Genomic DNA, 20,581 nt, shown 5'->3' with positions numbered 1-20,581 from the left:
CATTCTTATTTTATGAAATTGTATTTGATTAAATAAAAAATATTTTATTTTGCAAGATTGAACGAGAGAGGAGTGTGCTAAAGAGGTTGCTACATGCTTTGAAAATTATATTTAGATTTAGCTAAAACTATCATAAATATTTTTAATACTAGATTTTAGACTGATCTATTAATTTAAGATTTAATTAATTAGCATAGGTATCAATTCAACACACACCACATATGTTATCAATCTTCATTCTACTAGAAGAAGAAGAATTGTTAGTATAATGTTTAGTGTCTTTGAAGAAAATACCCTCATTGCACATAATTATGGTGATTTTTTGTTAGCATAAGTGTATATATGAAATGAAAACATTGTATATTATTATACATGCACTTTTGTTACTCAATAATAATTTGTATTAATTATTTTTAATCTAAAAATTATTATATTTTAAAATATCCGCGCAACGCGCGGGCACGTATACTAGTATTATTAATACTCACATAATTCTAACCAACTACCAAATGATCCCTTAAATTAGGGGTGCACATCGGTCGATTCGATTTAATTTTATACATTTGCAATTCAATTTATTGATTTTCAATTTGTGAACATGCTAAATCGATAACCAAACAAGATGTTTATTATCAATTTTTGATTAATAGACTTTTTATTCTTAATGATTTGATTTTTGATTTAACCGATAAAAAATTGCTCATATGATTATATATACACGATGTTCATAAAAATAGAATTGGTAGCAATAATAGACCAACACAAATTTCTTCATTGATCACTTTTATTTAAGAAAATTGTTTGAATTCGTTCTACTCATGCGATAAATTGAGAAAACAACATTAAATGTCTTTCTGTGACGACTTTGTGTTACAATTAGATTGAAATTGAGAAGAGAGAAGATAATACTAGTTTGTATCGAGAAGAGAGAAGGTATCACAATATAAAGACTACTTTGTGTTGCATACGGTCGAAAGTAATACTAGTATTTTAAAAATAAGATTTATAAAGTGTTAATATCAGTGTTTTATATAATAAGGAGGAAAACATAATTTTAAAATAATCTTATTGGGTTATTTAATTAACCGAGGAAAACATAATTTTAAAATAATCTTATTGGGTTATTTAATTAACCATTATGTTAGTCAAAATTATAAAATCAAAAATCGAATCAATACCCTAATAAAAACATTTTACAAAACAGTTTTAAACTATTAACCATAAACTAATAATTTTTTTTTTGTTAAATGGTTTTTCTCACTCGCTCCTTGGATTTTGTTACTGAAGAAACTTCACTTCATTGAACTAAACGCGTTCAATAAAACCCTATTTCCCCATCATTTTGGTCCTCCTTCCTCCATCTAATCGTCGTCTTCGCGTCCGCCTTCTCCTTCGTTTGCCATCTCCGGTTCGTTCCTTGTTCTCCTTCTGACTTCTTCTTGATTTTGATTTGGTTCTCCTTGTTGATTAATTACTCATTTTTTCTCTAATTTTGTTTGTGAAAAAAAAAGTATTTATTGTTCACGCTAGTGTTCCGTCACCGTGATTTGTTACTCTTTTAGCTCTTTCAAATTCTAGTGTTGTGTTATTTCCCTCTGCCTTTTGCGCAGTTCTTTTTGAACCGGTATTTCTGAGGCTTTTGATATGGAACAGGTTTTGTATTACACACCAGATGTCTGTTAGCATCAACCAGAAGCATCACTATTTTGTTTGGGCTGCGTTGAATCAAAGAAGACATTGGTGCTCCGGGAAGATATTGTTTAGGCATTGGACTTGACTCTGGTGTATACTAGTCTATATACTCTGTTACTTTCTTTTGTTAAAATTTGCTTCACTGAGACCTACTAGTGCTGTGTTCTTTTCATTTTATTTGGCTGTGCGGTTTTTTACTAGTTCCGATGGCGAAGCTTCCACCAGGGTTTCGCTTTCACCCTACTGATGTTGAGCTGATAATGTACTATCTAAAGCGGAAGATCACGGGGAAAAAGATCCTTTTTGAAGCCATATCAGAACTCAACATTTATAAGTTCTCCCCATCGGATCTTCCAGGTATATGCCATACTCTTTGGTAGTCTTGATATGTGCATATAAATGGTATGTTCTTAACATGAAGTATGTCTTTATACAGAAAACTACGGCTGTGTATCGATTGGTTTGGTTTTGAAATTTATCGGTTTGATTTATTAGTTATCAGTTTGTAGGCATGCTAAATTGTTATAGAACCATCAAGATATTGACTTATCGGTTATTGATCGTTATCGATTCGGTTATTGGTTTAACCGTTAAGATTTGACATAAAAAAATCATTAATAATCACTTAGAAACAAGGTGAGAAACCAAATGAACCATGCATATGAGTTCACAAATTACGTCTTGCTCAAAAGCAAACACTTTTACATTGTAGATTAACCAAGAATTTGAGACAACCAAAAATTAAATTCATTTTTTCTCCTTATTACTGATCAAATACTCAAACAGTTGTCTTCTTTATGGTGAAAGAATGCTCTAAGCCTGTTTGGCTTTCTATACAATATCTTCTTTGTATCATGAAGGCTTCTTGTGTTTTATTCTGCTATGGATTTATTTCTGCTCATCTGTGCCTGTTCAGTTGTTCATAATGTTTGTATTTCTTCAGACAAATGTTGCTACAAAAGTAAAGATCTTGAATGGTATTTCTTTTGCCCAAATGAGAGAAAGTATGCAAGTGGATTCAGGATGAATCGCACTACTGAAACTGGATTCTGGAAAATTACTGGCAAGGATAGACGTGTTCTTTATGATGAAAAGTTTGTTGGATCTGTTAAGACTTTGGTTTTTCACCAAGGTAAAGCACCACGAGGGCAGAGAACTGATTGGGTTATTCACGAGTATAGATTTGAAGATAAAGATATGGCAGATGCAGGATTTTCTCTGGTACCTTTTTAACTCTCAGTGTATTTGTACTCTTACTGGCATATCTGATATCCCAACGACATACCCTGCTACTTTCCTCTTCGATTTTTGTGCGTGCATGTGAGTTGGGGTAGTCGTATGCAGTTTCAAATTTTTGAGAACCTTAATTAGGACATCATGCCCAATAATTGGAATTGTGCATTCTTGGATTGGTGAGAGCGATATGGTCTAGTTGATATATTCTGTATCTTGTTCTGTGTTTTTCCTGTTCTTCTTGACATTATGAGTTTTTCCTGTACTGCTTGATATTACAGGTTTTTCCCTGTACTTCTTGTTATTACACGTTTTTCTTCCTTTGTGGGAAGTGTCCAAAATTTGAATCTTTTTGTAGTTTACATCCTTGTTTTCTGTACTCTCCTTTTTGTGTTAACTTTTTAGCGTTATTTGGTTATTAAGACTAGTTTCTCTGCACATGCATTTCACATGTATTTCATCTCATTTTTATATAATTTATATACCAAAATAGTTAGTAACTGTTAATTTGCATGCATTGTCTAGAAACATTTGATTTTGTTATAAATTAAAATTTCAATATACCAAAAGCCAATATTGCCGCCATTAAGACCATTGATGAATAAAGTCAAAAGGCTTACTCTCTGGCCAACTTTGTCTTTGTTCTTCTAGTTATCACACTGTCGATTGGACTGTGGTATGTCCCCTTTTGAAATTTGATTGCTCTAATAGACGATGCTGAAAACAACATTTGTTCATCCTCTTTATTTTCTCAATATTCTTCTGCCATAACAATATCAATTGCGCCTTGACATAATATTCTTCTCAAGGTTGATTGCAACAACACTAATAACATGCCCAATGTAATAAGTGGGGCTTTGGGGAGGTAAGATGTACGCAAATCTTACCCCATATTTTCAAGTTGGAGATGTTTTCGATAGGTCCTCATCTTAAAAAGAAGTTATTTAAAGCAGAGTTGCAAGAAAATTATGATAGCAAAATATCAAACATATAAAACAAATGAAACAACAGATATGACAAAACACATTGAAGAAAAAGAAACTATGCAATTACTAAATACTACTAATAATAAGTCTGCAAGGAGATGGGGCTATCCCGTTGTCTATCCCTCCTAAAAGACGGCAACACTCGGCTACCTACTAATCTTTTACCATAATCTTTGACCTCCACGCCTTCTTATGGTCCTGTCCTCAATAAGCTGAAGTTGTGTTGTATTTTGTCTAATTACCTCCTTGTTCTTCTTCAGCCTACCTTTACCTTTTCTAACTCCTACTACAACTAACCTTTCACGCCTCCTTGCTAGCGCATCTTCTCTTCACGTGTCCGAACCATCTCAAACTTGCTTTCCTCATCTTGCCCACCACAGAGGCCACTCCCACATCCCTGTATAAATTCATTCCGAATCATATCTCTCCTAGTATGTTCACAAATTCATTTGAGCATCTTCATCTCCGCTACACATCTTCTGAACCTGTCGTTCTTTACTATCCAACACTCAACCTTATACACTAATGTTGGTCTAACCACCACTTGTAGAACTTACCATCAAGCCTTTGCGACATTCTTTTTGCACAATACTTCGGATGCAAACCTCAATTTTACCCACCTTGCTCCATTACAATTTGTGATATCATCATCGATCTCTTAGTCTCCTTATATTATGGCCCAAGATACTTGAAGCTTCCTCCCTTGGATATGACTTGTGCATGGATCTTCACTTCCATCTTTGCCTCATGTTGTCATGTCACTAAACTTGCACTTTGGTACTTTATCTAGTCCAAATTATCACGAAACCTTAAGACTCTAAGGTCTATCTTCAAATTTTTAGTCTACTGCTAACTCCACTATGCATATCGTCAATAACATACATCATGACACCTACCCTTGAATACATTGTGTCAATTCGTCCATCACTAAGGCAAATAGGATTGGGTTAATGACTTAAGGGTTGATTCTTGGTGCATCCCCATCATGATTGAAAAATGTTTTGAGTCACCTCCCCTATTCTAAACCGAGTTTTGCTCCATTGTACATGTCCTTGATTGCCCTAATATAAGTCACAATTACACCTTTAGCCTGCTAACATCTCTAAAGGACCTTCCTAGGGACTTTATCATATGTTTTTTCTAGGTCGATGAACACCATGTGGAAGTCTGTCATCTTGTCCTTATATTGCTCCAACAATCTCCTTACAAGATGGACAATCTTTGCAGTTGATCGCCCCGACATGAATCTGTATTGTTTTTTTGGAGATACACCCCCCTTCTCATCATCATTTGGACCACCCTTTCCCTAGCTTCCATAGTATGACCTATTAGCTTGATGCTCCTATAGTTGTTGCAATTCTGAATATCACCCTTGTTTTTGTACAACAACATTGTACTCTACGTCCATTCTTCTGTTATTTTGGCCGTCCTAAAAATGACATTAAATAACTCAGCCAACCACTCCATACCTTCTTTGCTTGCGTTCTTTGAAAACTTCATGGAGATCTCGTATGGCCCAGTTTCTCTTCTCCTTATCTTGCGGATAGCCCTCTTAACCTCCGCACCCTTTATGCACCTATAGTACCCAAAATCTCTACGACTCTCGGAATGCTCTTACACAATATCCTTGTCTCCTTCATTCAAGAGCTTATGGAAATATGTTTGCCTTCTTCTCTAATGTCTGCTTCTTCTACCAACACTTCGCCATTCTTGTCCTTGAGGCACTTCACTTGATTGCACTTCCCTGAAATATTCAAGCTTTGTCGTTTTTGTTTAATTTAATCTACATTCCATGTGCAAAATCGTTGGCTTCATCATATACACCTTTAAGTAGTATTAATATATCATTAAGTGTTGAGAGTTCAAATTTCACCAGTGATTGTGAAGGTTGAATTGCATACGAGTCCTTTATCTACTGAATGAAAATTAGGTCGTCAAGTAAGAATAAATTCAGGGTAAATGCCTAACATGCCCATGCACTATTCAAAATTACTCAAATCTCTTATTTTTCAATATGATCTTAGAGCTTGATACTTTCCCGGACACCATGGTCCTTTCTTTTCATTAGCGTTATCACACTAAGGAGATCTTCTTTCTCTCTTTAACTAAATGGCTAAAGTTATCACTCCAAAACTTTAGCCAAATGCCATATCTTAAAAAGTTGAATATGAGCAATTGTAAGAACCAGGTAACAGTTCACGAGTGACTAGGAACTCTTACAAGGCTTTGGTACTTGCATTTGTCTCACTACTTAAAGCTAGGAGCCTTTCAGATACCATTCACCTTGCGTTTTTGGAAAATTTTCTTCTCCGGAATTGCACAAAACTTGGAAGTTTTCCTCAAATCATAGGCTTAACTTTCAAAACTTTACTTGGTAAGGGACGGTAATTAAAGATATACCTGAGTCCATAAATTTTAGTGGCCTTGTGTCCATAAACTTCTATTGACTTGCAACATTTGTGGTTTGAGATGTCTCAAGACTTGGCATGGCAAGCGTTTGGCCATAGATTTAGTTGAAAGTTGGAAAAAAAGAGTTTTTGAAGTTGTGTTGAAAAATTGTTTTTGGAACTTGAAATTGTGTTTGGACGTGCATTTTTACTTCAAAATATTTGAAGTTTTGTGACTGGACGTGAATTTTTTTAAAGATAAATTTTCAAAACCTGACCAAATTTCATGAACAAACAATGTGTTCAATTTTTTTGAAAATCTACTCCCGAAATCTATGACCAAACAAGAACTTAATCTCTTTGGCTATTCAAACTTGAGCTTGCCAAAACCCTCCGCCAATTGGAAACTTTAGAGGAACTTGTAGATGGAACTGCAACTATCAAGTATTGTGGATTTTATACTAAACTATTTTCATTTGAAATCCATAGAAGAATTTTTTTTGAGTAAGATGTGAGGGGATTCATTTTCATAAAACAAAATTGGAAAGAAAATTTTGTTTCAGTATACAAATATGAACAGAAGTCTTTGCCAATTTATCTATTATGGCGCCAAAGTGGCAGAATCCTAAATTTTGAGAAATTATTTTTATTCCCATCTATGATGTAAACCACTGATCTGAAGCATTCCACAAAACAATTAAATTTGTCCAGTTCTCTTTTTGTTGTTGAAAATCAGTCAACATTTCAGCACAAAAGAACAAGAAAACTAACACCAGAGAGTGACAAACAAAGAAACAAGAAAGAAAACCTAACAAAAAAATTCAATACCGCAGATTCCATTGGCGAAGCGAAATGTAACTGGAGACACTTTAAAACAAAACCAAAGTATATCTAGAATAGTAGTACATGAGGCAAAATACGAAACTGGATTGAGTGCATAGCTTTTTAGAGAGAAGATTTTGTTGTAGATCTTAATTATTCCAATCTGTTCAGACTCATTAAGTGGTTGTAAAAGAAAAAATTCAAAATACCTAGTGATTGAAATTTGAATGATTAAGATTCCGATTTAAAAAACAAATGCACGTAATAACTAAGACCTAAATAATTAAAATTTAGACCTTCATGAAGTGCAAATAATAAGGCCTTGCTGTCTTAAAATTAATGCTTGCAGTTGTCTTCAATTGATTTGTCAGTTCTTATTGTAGCACATTGTGGCTATGCTTGGAGAATAGATTTGGAACTGCAAAAAACAATACGATTAAGGCAACATCTAGAAAATGGCTATCTTACATTGCCTAGAGGTTTTTGAATTTCAAGGCTAAATAATATCAAAAATACCAAGTCAACGACTCCACAACTACTATATGAATTCCAAGTTACATTTGTACTAAACATTAACCACAAATATATAGACCGTCTCTAGGAGCATAAAATTAGAGTTGAATTACAAAAATAAGCCAAAATTGTCTATAGTTAGGGCAAATAAGGATCCAGGTGAAGCAAGTGTAGGGATCTGGGATCCGTCTTCAGCTTTACCTGTCAATCTTGCTGAACCGAAGTGTCATCCTCAGGTAGTATCTATGCAAAAGAAGGGAGAGGGGTCAGTCACACCCGACTGAATGAGATAATAATATCAATTATAACATTTTATTTAGGATAAGCATAATAAAGAAAATCATATTTTAAGCAGAATCAGGATATGGTACACAAAAACAGTCTTATGTTTCTGTCTAAGGATTGACTGTGTTGTAGTTCATATTCATGTTCAAGTTGGAAAAAATCTTCTTTTTCTTGTTATTGTGGAAAAGAGGGAAGGCAAAGGTCCATAGGAGCTCAGAATCATCGATAATCTCATTTATAAGAAATAAAACACGTCATGTATGAAAACTATAATATCAATTGGTCAAACCATCATTGATTTAACATTTCTTAAAATCATATTTCATAACTCATATCTAATTCATAAAAGAAATAAAGTTGAAACTCTCCCTACAAGTTAGGGTAATGCTCCTATCTCAGTACTCAGTAGAGCTTATTAAACTGTATATTGAGGGAAAAAATTGAATTTTATATCATCTCTCTATATAGTGGGATGTTCTTAAGCTAACCCAATATACTTTCTGATGCTATGGATTCACCATAGCCATTAGACCCCTTTAGCTAGGTTCCCTTCTAGAGTACAAGTGTGATAAAAGTAGGCAGTGCTAGTTCTTTCCTACTAGTGGGGTACAAAATATCACACTAGGTGTACCAGGCCTAATGCTCCTGATGTTAAGTAATGAAGATTCGGCAAAGTCGATACCTAAACATTTTTTTTATAGCACAATATATTTGTCTTTGGACTTCCTTTCATTGTCAAGAACCAAATCCAATAGTACAGGGAAGTTCTTAAAAAAGCCCATTCAAATCATATCATATATGTATTTTTATACACTTTATTCTCTATCTACATGCAAATAAATCAACTTTAGTCCAGCTGTTTTAATGCAAGAAAACAAGCTTCAAACATGCTCTAGTTGAAAATGAACTATGGAAGAGTTATCACACATGGAACTCTTTGCCAACAACTCTCATCTTGCTTCCAACAATTGTGTTGTCGAAGTATCAATAATCTAAATTTACAATATAACATTTGGATATGAATTCTCCATGAACTTATGAACTTTAAATTGTTTTAGTGATAGAAGTGATAGTTCCCGTCTTTCCAATACCCATTCACTCAATTCTTCAAGCTACACATTATTGCAAATTTTTTGGTTAACGATATGGATTCCCATAGGGGTGTCAAAATTGAGCCTAATTATAGGTAACCCGCCTAGAATATTAAGGGTTGGGCTAAAGATAATTTGAATTGGGTTCAATCTTAACTCATTCAAGTCTCCATTTTAAGAGAATCCTCAATTGCGCCCAATTTAATCTCCAATTTCAACCCGTTTTAAGGCTCTTTATTTGCATTGATGTGATGTATGTTCCTATATTAAAAGTATGAATTACTATCTATTTTATATTTTTTATGATTTATCTATCCATTTGTAACTTTTTTTTAAAAATCTCTTGAATTGAATTCAAATTGTGGTTATAAAACATAAATAACAATATATTAAAATTATTGAGATTAACCAGGTCAAATTGGGCGGGTCAAGATCCAACCCGTTTTAAGCCCATTTGAACCCAACCCGTTTGAGCCCAAATTAAACTTGGGCGGGTCAGAACCTAACCCAATTTCTATTTTAACCCATTTTAATATCTCCAATTTCAACCCAACCCCTGCCCATTTGACACCCCTAGGTTCCCATTATCTTTTTCTTGGCAGCTTTGGAAAACCCATCTCACTATAAGCTTCTGTCACTGGGCCTTTTATTTTTACTTCAGTTTGTTTGTTTCATTTCAAATTTTTAGATGCTGGTGCGTCCAAACCCTTCCTTTTAGTTAAAGCATCTAATGAAATAGATGGGCCTTTTACATGGGGCACTAGTGTTATAACACAGCTATGCAAGTGACTCTGGTGTCAAATGCTTCTCTAATTTGTATTCAACTCCTCAACCTATATTTTGAAAGAAAAGCCGTGTTTCCCAAATTGTATGTTTATTGTGATGCACCATTTAAATTTTGCTGTGTTACACAGTTTTAAACTTGATTGTTTGAAACAGAGACAATTTCAATTCAAGCTTTTCACTGTTTTCTGAATACTTGTATATGTTTAATATATCAGTCTTAGCTTTTATTATTTTCAAGCCACGTTTTTTAATTATTACTCATCAATATACTTCTTTTAATAGGATGCATACGTGCTTTGCAAAGTATTTAAGAAAAGCGGACCAGGTCCCAAAAATGGAGCGCAGTATGGAGCACCATTTAAGGAGGAAGATTGGGAAGATAATGAGACACCTGCTGAACATAATCAATCCAGTATTCCTTCTTTACCTCTGCCTGACAATGAAACCTGCTCAATTGTGACCCAGCCTTACATACATGAGATGCCTGCTGAACCTAATTCATATGGTGCAACTTCTGTACCTGCAATGCCTGACAACCTAAGCTGCTCTGTCATTACCACCATGGTTGACCCAGGAAACAAATCTCTTTGGCATTTAACTGAACCACGTCCATCTTCTGCTGAGCTATACAGTAAGAAGATGCCTCAGGAAGAGGAGGATTACATGATTCACCTCTCTGACAATTTGATTGAAGATCCTGCTATATTGTTTGCTGGAAATGAGGATAACCTGGTGAGTATTCTCCATTAGTTTATTGAGTTCATTGACATAAATATTAGTAACATTTAGTTGCACCATGCATGTTTATTAGTGGTATTTGTCAATCTCTTTGGTTAATAATTTCCTTTTTCTTTAAATGTTACTAGTGTCAAAAAAATAATAATTTCCTTTTTCTTTATTCTATATTTTTTAGTGTTGGAGTAAGAAATAGTAAACATGTATTCTGAGCATGGCTTTCATATTCTTCATATTTGAAAAGTCCAAGTCTAAGCATGACAGTTTTGATATATAAGTGGCGAGAAATAAAGCTTTTAAAAGACTAGTTTTATGCATATAAAAGAAATATATTGGAGCTTGGCTTTGAGAAATTGACGCGTAAATGTGGAACAACACATACCTAGTGTAATATCACAAGTGGGGTCTGGGAAGCGTAGAATATATGCAGACTTGACCCTACCCTGAGGGGTAGTGCAGCTGTTTCTGATAGACCTTCTGCTCAAGGAAAAGCAAAACAAAGCAGTTCAAGAAAAAACTAACAGAAGTGAATAAGCCATGACTAAATACTATTTAAAGTAATTTGAAGAAATGGAGCAATAACTACCACAAAATAATACAATGAAGGATAAGAAGTGAAGAAACACAAATAATAACAAAAAATCAAAGGACAAGAAACGATCAGAGTAATACTACGACTACTATTATAGAAGGATAAACGTGACAACACTCAACTACTTATTGACCTACTGCCCTAATATGTGTCCTCCATAACCTTCTATCTAATGTCATGCCCTTGGTAAGCGGAAACCACGTCATGTTCTATCTAGTCACCTCTTCCTAATACATTTTCGGCTTTTACCTCCGTCTCCCCTGAAACTATCTACTGCCAACCTCTTGCACCTTTGCACTAGGGCATCCGTGCGTCTTCTTTTCACATGTCCGAACCATCTTAACCTCGCTTCTTTCATCTTGTCCTCTATAACGGCCACTCCCACATTGTCTCGAATAATTTTCATTTCTAATCTTATCTCTCCTAGTGTGTGCCACATATCCATTACAACACCCTCATTTCTGCAATTTTCATCTTCTGAATGTGAGAGTTCTTGATTGGCCAACACTTATCCATATAACATAGTTGGTCTAACCACCACTCTGTAGAACTTTCCTTTAAGTTGGTGGCACCTTCATATGACATGACTCTGGATGTGAGCCTTCATTTCTCCACCTTGCACCAATAAGATGTGTGACATCACTGTCAATCTCCTTATTTACTTGAATAATAGATTCAAGATACTTGAAACTTCCGCCTCTTTTTGATGACTTGGTATCAAGCCTCACTTCCTAGCCAACCTCATTTGCGACGTCATTGAACTTGCACTTCAAGTACTCTATCTTTGTTCTACTCAATGGAACCCTTTAAGATTCTAGGGTAGGTCTCCAAACCTCCTGCTTAGTGTTAATTTCATTGTGAGTCTTGTCAATCAGAACTATGTCATCCACAAATAACATTCACTATGGCAACCTCACCTTGGATTTGTCACGTCAAGTCATCCATCACCAAAGAAAATAAAAACAAGCTATGAGCTGACCCTTGGTGTAATCGCTGAGAAGTACTTCGAGTTTCCTCCCATTGCCCTTTCCCTAGTCTTGGTTCTATCATACATGTCCTTGATCGTCCTAGTGTACACCACAAGTACACCTCTTGCCTCTAAGCATCTCCATAAATGTGGAACCAATGATCTATATATTAATATAAAAGAACGCTTGGTTTGTTATTTAGTCAAGTGACAAGCTATTACATTGCCACCTGGCAATTCTAGGACAATGACATAGTTATTCGTGAGATTAAGTTGAGTGGCAAGTTACTACAAAGCCATTTGGGAAATTTTAGGATAACATTTGTAATAATAATTACATCTCATTTAAATTGAAACATAAAATATTTAATCATGCAAATGATTTCAATAATTAAAATTTAAAACAATTTTTTCACTTACAATGACTAAATCCTACTATATAAAAAAATTTATTTTAAAAATAAAGTGAACAAATAATAGACAAAAGTATTATTCATGAGTATAGACAATTGAAGAATATGGATAATGAAAAGTCCATTCCAATATAAAGGATTAGTCAATCAAATAAGAGAAAGTAAATGGGTCGGTATGAAAATAAATGAATTGCTACTCGTAGAATAATAAAAATATTTCATTGGTAAGAACAAAAAATATAATAATTCATGAGATTAAGTCAAGTGACAAGTACTTACAAAGCCATTTGACAAATTTTAGGATTACATTTATAATAATAATAACAACAATATCTCATTTAAATTGAAAAACAAAATATTAAAGCATGATGATGATGATTTCAATGATTAAAATTAATAATTATTTTTCCCTACGATGACGAAATCTTACAAAAGTATTATTCATAAATTTACCATTCAAAAAAAAATATATTCATAATTAGACAATTGAAGAATGTGGATATCTAATAGTAAAAATAAAAATAAAAATAAAAATTCATTGGTAAGAAAAGTATATATTAAAAAGAGAGTAATTGATGAGGAATTAAACTAATTGACAAAGCTAATAAAAAACTATATTATTTATGTAATAATATTAAATAGTGGATAAATTATGATAAGTGAGGAACAAAGTGGTTACAATAACTACCGAACTATCTATATATAAGAAAACAAGAAAATTTGATTTGTCATTTAACCAAGCAGTGACAACCTTAGGACAATAATATTCATGAGATTATGCCATGTGTCAAGCTATTACAAAGCCACTTAGCAAATTTTCATAGTCTTGAAGTTGCCAAGTGGCAATGTAGTATGTACCCACTTTGCTAAATGAAAAAGCAAACTTGCATTTTTATTTATAAAAATTGTCAAGTGGCATTATAGTAGCTTGCCACTTGGCTTAATCTCATGAATAACTATACTCATTGCCGTAAAGTTGCTAAGTGGCAGTGCAATACCTTTCCACTTAGCTAAATGACAAAACAAATTTTCTTGTTTTTATATTGATATATATTATCCTGCACACTTGTGTGTGGCCTAGTGGTTAATAAAGTGGTTGAGAACCCCGAGGTCTCAAGTTCAAAACTCAGCAAAGACATAAAACAGTAAGTGATTCTTTCATTTGTCCTAGCATTGGTGGACAAAGTTACTTGGTAGTTGCTGCTGGTGGTAGGTGGTAGGTATTCCGTGGAAGTAGTAGAGGTGCACTAAAGCTGGCTCAGACTCCACGGTCATAAAAAATAAATAAAAAAAATAAATATATTATCCTAAAGTTTGCAAGTGACATTTTGGTAGCTTGCACTTTGCTTAATGACAAAACAACTTTCTTGCTTTTATATTATAGATTACTTAATAATACTAAAAAGTGGATAATGTAATAAAGACAGTTCAATTACAAGAAGGTTACACTCAAGGGTATGACTTTAGTGGTCAATGACGTGGATGAGGTCTCAAGTTCAATTCTTAGAGACAAAACACTAGGTGATTTCTTCCGATCTGTTCTAGCTTTGGTGAACTGAGTTACTTTATACTTCTTGTTGGTGGGAGATGGAAGGTATCTGCGAAATTAATCGAGATGTGTGAAAGCTGGTCCGTACAATACGGTTATGAAAAAACAAACAAAAAGGCTGCAATAACTATATGGCTCGTTGCCTTATATTTCGTAGAAATATTTTGTTATTTGACTTTTGTTACTGAGAAATAAAATGACAGTAGTATATTTGAAAATGAAAATAGAAGTCCAAACACTGCACAATCATAGCAAAAATTTCAAATTTGTTGAATGAGTAACTTCGAAAGCAGACCAGCACACTTAACTCAGTGCTGATGGATGCAAGTTAATGTTGCTTGAAGCTGGTAATACAAAAATTAAACACATACAATAAAGAGAATAAGGTTGCTGACAACTTGACAAGCATGACACTTACAATCTGGATTTGTTCAATAATTTCATATTATATTTTATTTCACCATCTTATGCTTTGTAATCTTTTTCCAGTGATTGTAAAAGGAATATGTTCCTACAAAGACCAAGGTATCTAATAGCCTTTAGAAGTATATTAGTATAATTTCTGTTTTACTAAGATAGAAAAAGAGATAAGACGTCAGCTGAATTCTAGTTAGGTGATATGATCTAATATGCTCCAACAGTTGGATCACAGTACTGTCCGCGCATTGCACGGGTTCCAATACTTGTATAAATTATACTCTAGGTACTATGTATTTGTTTTTTACTTCTTTTTTATTTACCTGTGAAACTGTTGAGTTGGAAGATTCAGAAATATGAAACTTGGGCTTGTTTCATATGTCTCTGTCTACAATGTTCCACTCCTGTTTGTAACAACTCTTTAGCCTCTAGAATCCCTGAAAATCCACGTCAATTCTATATGTTTTGATCTACCATATTAAGATTAGATTGTTTTTCATTTGTCTGCAGGGTACTAACGATATGAATGTTGAAGTTGCATCTTTCACTAATGGGAATGCTATGCACAACAGTCTTGGAAACCTTGACAACTATGTAGAACTAGATCAAACAACATTTGATCTTTCCGTATTCCAGGGAACTGACTATAGTCATGACTCCATATTTTTCCAAGATGTTCCCTATTTGGAGCTCAACGATCTTAAAATCCCTCTGAGTCACTCTGCTGAAGCCATTGAAACGGCGCCAGTAATGATGGGCGATTTCTGTGTTCCACATAGTTCTGATGTTGACATGCGACAGTTCTGTTTTGGAAGCAATTCTTCAGCCAGAAGTCAGCAAGTTGCAGGCCAAAATCAGATCCATGTGCTCCCTGAACATCACATCCAGCAAGTTATTGGGTCTGATTTGGTAGGGAAAATTTCTTCTATGTTAATTTTGTCCTTCGTTTCATGTGTACTTAGAGGGTGTTTGGATTGGATTAAAAGTTGGTCAAACCTACTTTTAAATCAGTCTTTGACTTCTGGAAGTGTTTGGCAAATATAAAAATAACTTAAAATAAGTCAAAAATGACTTGAAATAAGTTAGGGAGTGTTTGACAAAGTTAAAAATAACTTAAGATAGTTTTAAATGACTTAAAATAAGTTAAAACCAAAAGTAGGTCTCCCCCAACTTTTTTTTTTTTGACTTAAAAGTCATTTAAGTGAGACTTTTTATTTTTTGATTTGAAAGTTACTTTTTTCCAGCCAATCCAAACGGGCTCTTAATGGGTTTGTAAATATGCAGGTAAATTCTGATGCAGCTAATGTGAATCAGGCATACAATGCTGCATACACGACTGATTTTAGTTCTCACAAGCAACCAGAGGGTAGTAGATACACTGCTCAAAACCCGGAAAGAGGTAGATCTTACCATTTCTGATGACAGTTCGTGTTCCAGCAGTCACGTGCTATTCATTTGTCTCGCTAGTGTGAATGCAGACAATAAGTATGAGATACTGAAAATTCTTTGTCTACAATGTTCATTTATGCAAATCAGAGAATCCAGTGTCGGACATAAATAATTTCCATTTAATCTGGTATACTTTGAACATCTATGGTCAAAGTAGCTAGCTATCACTCATGATTAAAATGACCAGGCTTAGAAAACAGTTAAGTTACTTTGTATTGTTGTCTTTAGGTGGTTTGATCGACCATGAGTAGTGCAGTATTTATGATGAGGTTGCATTAACCTCTATTATATGATTGGTGGAAGCTGCAGGTACTTGCTGCAGTATTTGATGTGTGCTATATTGCTCTGTGTGATATCATTTTTTCTTAATTTTTTTGTCCTCTTGTCCTCAGGTGAGCAGCAAAGAGAGTTTTTCTCTTGCATGTTTGCTCATTCTGCTTCAGATTCTCTTTGTGCTGGCTTCTCCATACATGCCAAGGCTGAGGTGATTCTATGGGTTGATGGATGCACTGACGACGCCTTGTTTGCTGTTTTGGTAGATTCTAGTACTGGTCTTACCTGCCAGTCTGCTGTTAGTAAGTCAGATAAGGAAGTGTGTAAATATTGCTATGACTTTACAACTTCCTTCTGCGTTGCTATTAGTTTAGCTTTCTTTTTTGTTTCTCGCTTGAAATTAGTTGGACAATTCCTTTTTGGAGTTGACTTTAGCAGTACAACCTTTTTATTGAGACAGCTTCAAATAAATTTTAGTGTGTAGTTATCTTGGTTTTAACATCTAGTAAGTTGGATTTTGAAGCGTTCTCCTGCTTTAAAGATGTACTTCTAGTTCAGTGTGCTCAAGTCAACCTTCTTATGCTTTTGGAATCTGTGCATACTTAGTTTAGTTAACTTTGAGTTTGGCTTTTTTTTCTTTTTCCCTCTGTGCTAATGGGATTTCTGATGTGTGTACTCCTGCTAACAAGAAGAAGAAAATGGAAAATGGAAGAGAAAAAGGGAAAAACTTGCTATTAATCCAAAGTTGAATGATTTCAATATCGATGACGAGTACAAATTACCTGAAAAGTTGTGTAATTAAATGTTTCAGGTAAGTTGTAGCAAGGTTTAAGAAGCCATATGGAAAGTTGGATGTATGTTGGATGTATGTACACTTGGTGGTGGTAAAACTTATTTATAGGCTAGATAGCCAATCTTTTGTAACACTTGGTAGGTGCCTTAGTATTTGGTTGTTAGTTTGTTAAAGTGGATAGATGAGAGTGAAGCTTGTGTGTAGGACTGTATTTTCAAGTATAGCAATCACCTGCAGAAAATACCTTATCAGATTTGTGGTTAGCTAAGGAGACCATTCTTTGTTGGGCATTAGTTAGATGGAACTTCAATAATTGAGTTTTCAATTCTTTAGTTAGCAAGCTTTTATTGACCTGTTCATCATCAACACTACCAGGTAAATATGATAGATGAAATGGGAGGAGGCTGTCCATATAGCGCCTCATATGGAGAAGTCAGTATTGCAGAGTGATGAGTGTTGTTGTACCACCATTCAGCTAGTGGAAAGAAAATGGTATCAGTCTTGAGGGAAATCAATACAATAACATCTTAAATAGGTCTCCAAGATCCTATTAAGCACCTCAGTTTGTCTATCTGATTGAGGATGGTATGTTGTTGAACTTCTCAGGGTAACTCCATGAGCAGATAACAATTCCTGTCAAATCTTACTCACAAACATAGGATCCCTATCACACATAATGGTTTTAGATATTATATGTAACTTGTAGATGTTGTCCGAGAATAATTGAGCTATATTAGCAGCTGAATATGGGTGTGATACCCTAATAAAATAAACATACTTGGTCAATCTGTCTACCACCATCCATATCACTGTTTTCCCTTTTGACTTGGGCTATCCCTCTATGAAGTTCATAGTGATACTAGACCAAGATGTAATAAGTATTGCCAAGGGCTGTAGCTACCGTAGATAAGGAGAAGAATCATACTTGCTCCTCTGACATTCATCACACTGTTTAACATAAGTAGTTATGTCATCCTTCAAACCTTTCCAATAGAATAATCAGGATACCTTCATGTAGGTGTTGTTTATTTTAGAATGCCCTCCACTAAGTTGATTATGTCAAATTTGTAATATTTCCTTCTTAAGTTCAATATCCTCACCAATCACCAACCTATCATTTCTTTGGAACTGTTGATTGAAGAAGGTATACTGGTGGTGCTCACCCCCTTGAGAGTACATTGTCTTGGTCAATTTATGTAAAAGTGCATCTTTTTTACAGGACTTCTGTATAGATTTATACAAGGCTTCACCGGTACTGTTCACATGAACTGCAGATACTTTACCCATAGGTAGTCTAGACAGTGAGTGTGCAACATTATTTTCCTTTCCCTTTTTATATTCAATATCAAAGTTAAACTGCATTCCTGAATAGCTGCAGTACTTTTTCAGAAAATTAGTTAAGGATTTGTTGATTGTCCCATAGCTCTGGATGAATCTCTTGTAATACCCACAAAGTCCCAAAATACCCCCTTAGCTGTTTGAGGTTCATGGGAATAGGCCAATCTTGTGCTGTTGAGATTTTCTTAGGATCAGTGGCCACACTTTCAGTGGAAATGAAGTGTCCTAAATACTCACAAGCAAATGTTTCCTCAATACTCAATTCTTAGACTTCCTGATGTGAAGAGCTAATGTTTCCTTAACACTTCAAAGATGTTTCTCAAATGATGCATGTGTTCTTCCATATTCTTGCTAAAAGTTAATATATCATCAAAAATTCAAGAATAAACTTCCTGAAGTGTTATTGAAATACATGGTTCATCAACCTCTGAAAGCTAGATTTAACACTAGTAAGGCCTAAAGGCATTACAATATTCATAATGGTCAACATGAGTTTTATAAGTAGTTTTGTCAACATCAGTAGGGTGCATTCTAATTTGGTGATACCCAGATCTTAGGTCCAATTTAGAGTACACCCTGGACCCACCCAATTCCTCCAACAGCTCTTTTATGATTGGGATTGGAAACTTGTCCTTGATAGCCTTGTTCAAAGCTCCACAATCAACACAGAGTCTTCATGAGCTATCTTTCTTTCCCACTAAAACCATTGGAGATGCATATGGACTAGAACTAGGCTGCACCATCCCTTGATCTCACATCTTTTACATCAATTCATCAATGATATCCTTCTGTGAAAAGGGTTGCCTATAAGTTCTCGTGTTGACAGGATTACTACTATTTGTCAAGGAAATTTTGTAGTCAAATTGGTCCCTTTGAGGTGGTAATCCTTTTGGATCAGCAAGCAACTCCTGAATTAGATTCACAAATGCAGGTTTAGACTCCACATTGTGCAACATAGCCTCACTATTGGTATCTTTTGGATTCACAATTCGGATCATGAATAACTGTGCATCTCCCTTGTCTATTTTATCTAAAGACTTGGCATGTATAGTCTCTATTCTAGGTGTTCTCCCATACAATAGGTGTTTCTTGTTATTGTAGGCAAACTTAATGGTCAAGTTCTTGAAATTCATCAAAATGTCCCTCAAAATTAGCAGTCATTGCACCCTAAGGACCATATCACAAGTCTCTAAGTTGAGCAGTAAAAAGGCAACCTAGAAGGTAGTCCCTTGTAGCAACCATGTGAGAGTTTTGCATGCCTCAATAGCTTTCACAATGCTTCCATCAGCCACACTAACTGGCTGAAGTGTCACTTCCTAAGTTACATAGCCAAACCTCTCAAGTCTTAGTTAAGGCAGTGTCTATGAAACTGAGTACTCCCAATACTAATAAGCACACTCACTGGTTCCTTATTTGTATAACTAATGATCCATAAAGTGTGAAACCTAGTTACATCATTGAGTGCATTCAAGGAGCTTGCCACTTTTATTTGTTATGTTATGTTTTTCGGAAGTCAATTTGACTAATTTTTAAAGTTAAATTGGATTACATCAATTTAATATTTTAAACAAAAAAAATTAGAATTTCAAAAACTATACGAAAAGTACTATAAATTGCAATTTCTTGTGTATCAATATGATGAAAAATATATCATAAAATGTTAGTCGAAGTTCTTATAGTTTAACTCTAAAAAAGGAAATCAAATCATGACAATCAAAAGTGAACGGAGAGAGTACATTCCTAATAGAATTGGCAAGGACTAAATATGCTAATTATAATACACAGTAAGGACTGAATTAGATATTACCTAGACTTAGAGTATTAACTTAACAGAACTAAACATGATAAAAACACATAGGGTGTGTTTGGTATGAAGGAAAACATTTACAGGAAAATGTTTTCCAATTTTTTCATGTTTGGTTGGGTTAAATGTTTTGGAAAATGTTTTCCAAATCAACTCATTTTCCTCAAATTTAAGGAAAATGACTTCCCTTCAAAACTTAATAAAAACATTTTCCAAACCTCTCTTCCAACTTCAAACTACAATTACTTTTTTGTTGAAAAAATCAATTTATTTTGTTCCTACCCTCAAACTAGCCCCCCAACCAACCCCCTCCCTCCCCAAAAAAAATAAAATTTAAAACTTGTTTTTAAATTCAATTTTTTTACCCACCCTCTCTCAAAAAAATATTAAAGATCATTTTTAAAAGATATTTCTAATTTCAATTTTTTATTTTTTACCCCCACCCACTACCCTCGC

The 20,581-nt window shown here is 34.4% G+C and overlaps 1 protein-coding gene across 2 annotated transcripts; it reads left to right on the top strand.

Moving 5' to 3' along the window:
• Window positions 1-1,274: 1,274 nt before the first annotated feature.
• Window positions 1,275-16,690, top strand: LOC125860379 (NAC domain-containing protein 82-like). 2 transcript variants are annotated; one of them, XR_007445848.1, is made up of 8 exons: window positions 1,275-1,408; window positions 1,654-2,049; window positions 2,636-2,913; window positions 10,078-10,527; window positions 14,979-15,377; window positions 15,753-15,867; window positions 16,146-16,226; window positions 16,310-16,387. XR_007445848.1 is itself a non-coding variant. In XM_049540324.1 (7 exons), exons 2-7 carry the CDS (start codon window positions 1,899-1,901, stop codon window positions 16,672-16,674), a joined length of 1,758 nt encoding a protein of 585 aa, XP_049396281.1. In that variant the 5' UTR covers window positions 1,275-1,408; window positions 1,654-1,898; the 3' UTR covers window positions 16,675-16,690. The 2 variants fall into 2 exon arrangements, 1 of the variants encoding a protein (XP_049396281.1); XM_049540324.1 differs by lacking the exon at window positions 16,146-16,226 and having other exon boundaries at window positions 16,310-16,690.
• The last annotated feature ends 3,891 nt before the right edge of the window (window positions 16,691-20,581 follow it).

The sequence above is a fragment of the Solanum stenotomum genome, chromosome 3 (assembly GCF_019186545.1).
Source record: "Solanum stenotomum isolate F172 chromosome 3, ASM1918654v1, whole genome shotgun sequence".
NCBI classification, from domain to species: Eukaryota; Viridiplantae; Streptophyta; class Magnoliopsida; order Solanales; family Solanaceae; genus Solanum; species Solanum stenotomum.
Note: the sequence above shows the minus strand (reverse complement) of the source record. Positions and strands in the feature narration are given on the sequence as shown.

Coding starts and splice junctions, on each gene's coding strand:
- LOC125860379 (XM_049540324.1), top strand. CDS start 1,899: ATGGCGAAGCTTCCACCAGGGTTTCGCTTTCACCCTACTGATGTTGAG. Junction 2,914..10,077: donor CAGATGCAGGATTTTCTCTG/GTACCTTTTTAA, acceptor TTCTTTTAATAG/GATGCATACGTGCTTTGCAA. Junction 15,378..15,752: donor AAGTTATTGGGTCTGATTTG/GTAGGGAAAATT, acceptor GTAAATATGCAG/GTAAATTCTGATGCAGCTAA.